The 4,872-nt window shown below is 37.7% G+C and overlaps 1 protein-coding gene across 1 annotated transcript; it reads left to right on the plus strand.

Moving 5' to 3' along the window:
* The first annotated feature begins 1,485 nt into the window (after positions 1–1,485).
* Positions 1,486–4,446, plus strand: LOC127287417 (uncharacterized). The gene has a single exon (XM_051314345.1). The coding sequence runs from the start codon at positions 1,486–1,488 to the stop codon at positions 4,444–4,446; it is 2,961 nt and encodes a 986-aa protein (XP_051170302.1).
* The last annotated feature ends 426 nt before the right edge of the window (positions 4,447–4,872 follow it).

Here is a 4,872-nt window from a genome sequence, read left to right on the forward strand (position 1 = left end):
TTCCGTATCGAAAGCTGCCCTTATGAATTCTAGTCATTTCAACTTCTTGACATCTCTTGATGAATCTATGCAGTTAATAGGTCTTGGACTAACCCAGGAGGGAAATCTGGATGGTGATAGTCAGATGAATGTTGATGAAGTCCCTCTGCTCTCAGATTTTAACGATAAAAATGTTTGGAATTTTTCCACTCCTTATTGGCAGCAAACGATCTTAACCCAATCTCAAATTGAAGAAATGGGACCTAACAATCAATCTGATGGTCCAATCTCAGAACCTCAGTGCCTAAATCCTGGAATGCCTCTAACAGAGGTCTCTGTCGCGACCCTTGATCAGGCTATGAATATTGGTTCGCCGGAAATTAATACGGTATCAAAAGAGACATATTCTGGCGATGTTTAAACATCACTTTGCCAGATCTCCCACTACTAATAAATAAATATAACGTTCTTAGCAAATAAACGAATTCAGAATTTAAATCGATTTAATTGTTAGTTTGGTGTATAGGTTAGTTGTGTAAGTAAATTTATTAGTTTGTTAAATAATTTTGGTCTTGGTTGGATGTAACATATTTCAGTTGGATATAGATACTAATAGGATTATAGATATTATGTTGCAATAAATTATTTAATGCTGTTAAGCAAATAATTATAGAATTTTTAAAAAGTCCAAGTAACTTTGGTATTTAAATTAAAATGCGAGTTAAAAAAATTAAATTCGGCAATTGGAACGCCTGTAGTATAGTAAAGAAAAAAATAGAGGTTGAATCACTTCTTTTTCAATATGATTTGGATTTATTGGCCTTAACAGAGACATGGCTAACGAATCGGGTTTTGGATTGGTCTGTTTATGGATATTATTCCTATCGATGTGATAGACAGGGATTGAACCCAGGCGGTGGTGTAATGATTCTTGCTAAAAGAAGTTTAATTATTACCCCAATTGAATTAAATGGTGGCTATAGGGATTTTTTCGATGTTGTTGCAATACAAATCCAGACAGAGACTGGAAATACCCAATTTGTCTCAGTTTATGCTCCTCCGACAATTGCAATACCTTCTGATTGTTGGATGGAATTATTACAGGATCTTAATCCACATAACTCTCTAATAATATGTGGTGATTTTAACGCTCACGCTATGTCATGGGGCGCCTCTTTCGATTCTTCTCGAGGTTTACACATCCTGGATGCGTTGGATACATTTGGTTTAGTCAATTTAAATGATTCAGTTCCTACACGCGAGGACTTGTCTGGTAGATCTTCTAATAATCTGGATCTTATTCTTGTTTCTGCTGATTTGGCGTGTATCACGGACGTTGAGGTGACATCGGATAAGTTTGGCTCTGACCACTTTTTAGTCAGAGCCCTACTTGATGTTACCCCAAAGCATATTAGATAATTAAATAAAAGATTGAAACTGTCAAAAGTAAATTGGGGCGAGTTTTCGGTTCAAATTTCTTCTGTTGCTGCTGGCTTGTCGATGGAAATGAATGAAGGGTCTGATCCAATTGATATTTATGATAAACTCACTGATAAAATCAATGTTCAACTAATAGAAAACGGTGCATTTTATCCTTCAGATAATCCGGGAAATCGCAAGTCTCAACCACTATGGTGGGACGAAGAGTGCGATGAATTAATTGAGAGACGTAGGTTGGCTAGAGGAGAGTTTCTCCTGAACCAAAATCTGGCTTCAAGGGAACACTATAGGAGAATAGATAATGAGGTTAAAAGAGGATTGAGAAAAAAAAAGTCACAATCGTTTAAAAAGTTTTGTGGAAGTATTGATCCTTCCATGGGACTCTCAAAAATTTGGAAGACGGTTAGGTCCTTTTCGAACAGAAACGCCCCTCTCACCTCTAATGTATGCAACGACCCTGAATCAGAGGTTTTTCAGGCTCTTCAGGAAGACTTAGTAAAGCCTCAGATAGAGGCATTTGAACTACCGATGAGAACAGAAGTAGATGAGGAAGATCCTTTGAATCGTCCGTTTTCTGAAAGAGAGTTTTCTTCTTCTCTTTTATTATGTAAAAATGAGACCACCCCTGGACTTGACGATATTTCTTATTCGACTATTAAAAAATTACCTAAAGAGGTTCGTGATCTTATTCTTAAAATATTTAACAGGTTCTTTATGGAATCTCGATTTCCGCCTCAATGGAGAAATACAAAAGTGATTTTTGTCCCCAAACCTGCTGGAAAGGGATTTAGACCAATATCATTAACATCCAACCTTTGCAAACTTTTTGAACGCCTTGTTCATAGACGCTTAGAGTTTCAATCAGAAAGTAAGAACTGGATACCAGATATCCAGTTTGGATTTAGGAGAGGAAGGTCCTCGCTCGATTGTGTCTCAACCCTTGTCACAGATATTTCGGATGGTTTTCTGGAAAATAGGGGTACTTTGGCTTTGGCGCTTGATGTTAAGGGTGCTTTCAGCAATCTGCTGCCGCAAGCAATATATGATAGGCTGCTGGAGTTGGGAGTATCGGAAAGAATTCAGAACTTTGTATCCTTTATTACCTCCAAGAAGAATTTATTCTTTCGTTCCTTAAATGATGGATATAGGATATCTGGTATTGGGGTTCCTCAGGGTGGTGTTCTTTCTCCCTTGTTGTTTAACCTTGCCTTAATCAAGATCCAATCGAAACTCCCTGTTGGAGTAAGAATTGCGATGTATGCAGATGACATACTGATTTATGTAAGATTTCGAGTAATTTCTGATGCCTTGGAGCTTTTAAGAAGCTCGATCGAATCCTTAACTCCATGGCTCTCAGATATGGGTCTATCAATTTCAGTTCCAAAAACTCAAGTATGTGTATTCTCACGATTTCAGGAAAGATATGAAGACTCATTCTTACTAATTGATAATTTTGAGATTCCCGTAGAGGAATCTCTGTTATATCTTGGCATCCTATTGGACCGTAAGTTGTCGTGGCAAAAACACATAAAACGTGTGGCTCAAATGGCTGACAGATCTATTAACATCCTTAGAGCGATTGCTAGGATCACTTGGGGAGCTAACCCTGCCTCCCTGCTTATGGTCTACAGGGGGTTGATCCGAGCTCACTTAGAGTGGGGCTGCCAACTGTTTATGGTTGCTGCTGAATGTTACTTGGTCATCTTGGATCGTGTCCAGAACTCGGCAATGAGAGTCATACTGGGATGTATGAGTACAACTCCTCGTAATTTTCTGCTGGCTGAATTAAATGAACCTCCTCTGTCCTTACGACGTTCCATGCTCTCAGAGAGATTCATAATTCGAAACTATTCATGGAGAACGAATATTCTGATCCTTAAGTTACAGGTTTTGGTTGGTAAGCTCAAGAGGAAAAAGAAGCTTCGAAAATATCAGAACAGATTTCCACTGATTTATGCATATTCACGTGTTGTGAATCTGTCACAAAACCCTACCAAATCAAATAAACCAGGTCGTCTGGACTTTACCTGGCGAGAACTAACTAGTCCTGTCCACGTTGACCTTGATACTGGAAAGGAGTTAAAAAATAATTCAAATCCTAATTCTAAGTTGAATTCCCACCTAAGAGATAATTTCTTGGATTACTCTGTGTTTTACACGGATGGCTCAAGATCTATTGAAAATGGCAGGTCAAGTTGCAGCTTTGTTCTTCCTCCTAATGTGGAGTTTGGAGTACGTCTAAATGACTTCTCTTCATCCTCTACATGTGAGGCCTATGCAATATTATCTTCACTTAAATATATCTATTCGCATGATATTGATAAGGCTCTGATTATTTCTGATGCGCGTAGAATCCTAACGGATATAAGTGATCGAATGGGCAATCCAAATCTGCATCAATTAATTCATGGTATCGTGCAGATGGTTGGGAAGATTGAGGATGAAGGACGTTCACTGTCTTTTTTGTGGGTCCCTGCGCATGTAGGAATTGTAGGAAATGAGTTAGCTGGTAGTGTCGCAAAAAATGCCTTATACTTTGAATTCGGTAAATTCCATGGTATTCCATGTAGAGACTTGACCGAAATGGTCCGCGACGAAACCAGAAATTGGCATCGAAGTAGTTGGCCTCCGTGTTCTAGATCAACGTCAAATAATGTTTATTTCAGGAAAATAGGAGTGAAGACTCCACGTCCATGGTTTGATAAGTTTGCAGCACCCCGTGGATATATTAACCTAATAACTCGATTAAGAAGTTGCCATACTTGTACGAGTGACCACTTTTTGCGTATGGGGTGGCATGTGGATACTCAGTGCGTTTGTGGGGTTGGGCAGAAAAACCTCTTACACTACTTGAGGGATTGCCCCGTTCTCTCTCCGGGAAGACCTGCTCTTTTTCAATACCTAAATACAAGAATTGTAAACTTTTCCTCGGCAGTGCCGGATCTATCTCAAATAATTTATGACCCTGATATACAGGTTGTACGCAACTTAGGGAAATTTTTTGAGAAAGGAAATATAACCCTATAAGGAAACAAACACGGACACAGGTAGAGAGGGAAAGGCGAATGAACAGACAAAGAAGTATAATAAACATGGTAGATAAATTGTGCGAATTAATATCTCAAACAAAGCACATTCTAGTGACGTTTATTTTTAGAACGCTTTCAGCTTGTCACTCTGTAAGGATGTTAAAAAAAAAAAAAGAAAAGAAAAAAAAAAAAAAAAAAAAATAATAATAATTTTAAAAAAAATAAATAAATAAATGAATAAAATAAATAAATAAATGATCAGACTAAATAAATATAAAAAAAAAAAAAAAAAAAAAGATAAATAAATAAAAAACCTGAATTCTAGTTAACTCTCTCCCATGTTTAAATCAAACTTCCCGCCTAAATTCGCTTCCTAATCCAACTCATCTGTCAACAATGCAACGCTCGGTCACCGTGATCTGGA

Source organism: Leptopilina boulardi, unplaced genomic scaffold, assembly GCF_019393585.1.
Source record: "Leptopilina boulardi isolate dan_hultmark-lab unplaced genomic scaffold, ZJU_Lbou_2.1 LbouV2_122, whole genome shotgun sequence".
NCBI lineage: Eukaryota > Metazoa > Arthropoda > Insecta > Hymenoptera > Figitidae > Leptopilina > Leptopilina boulardi.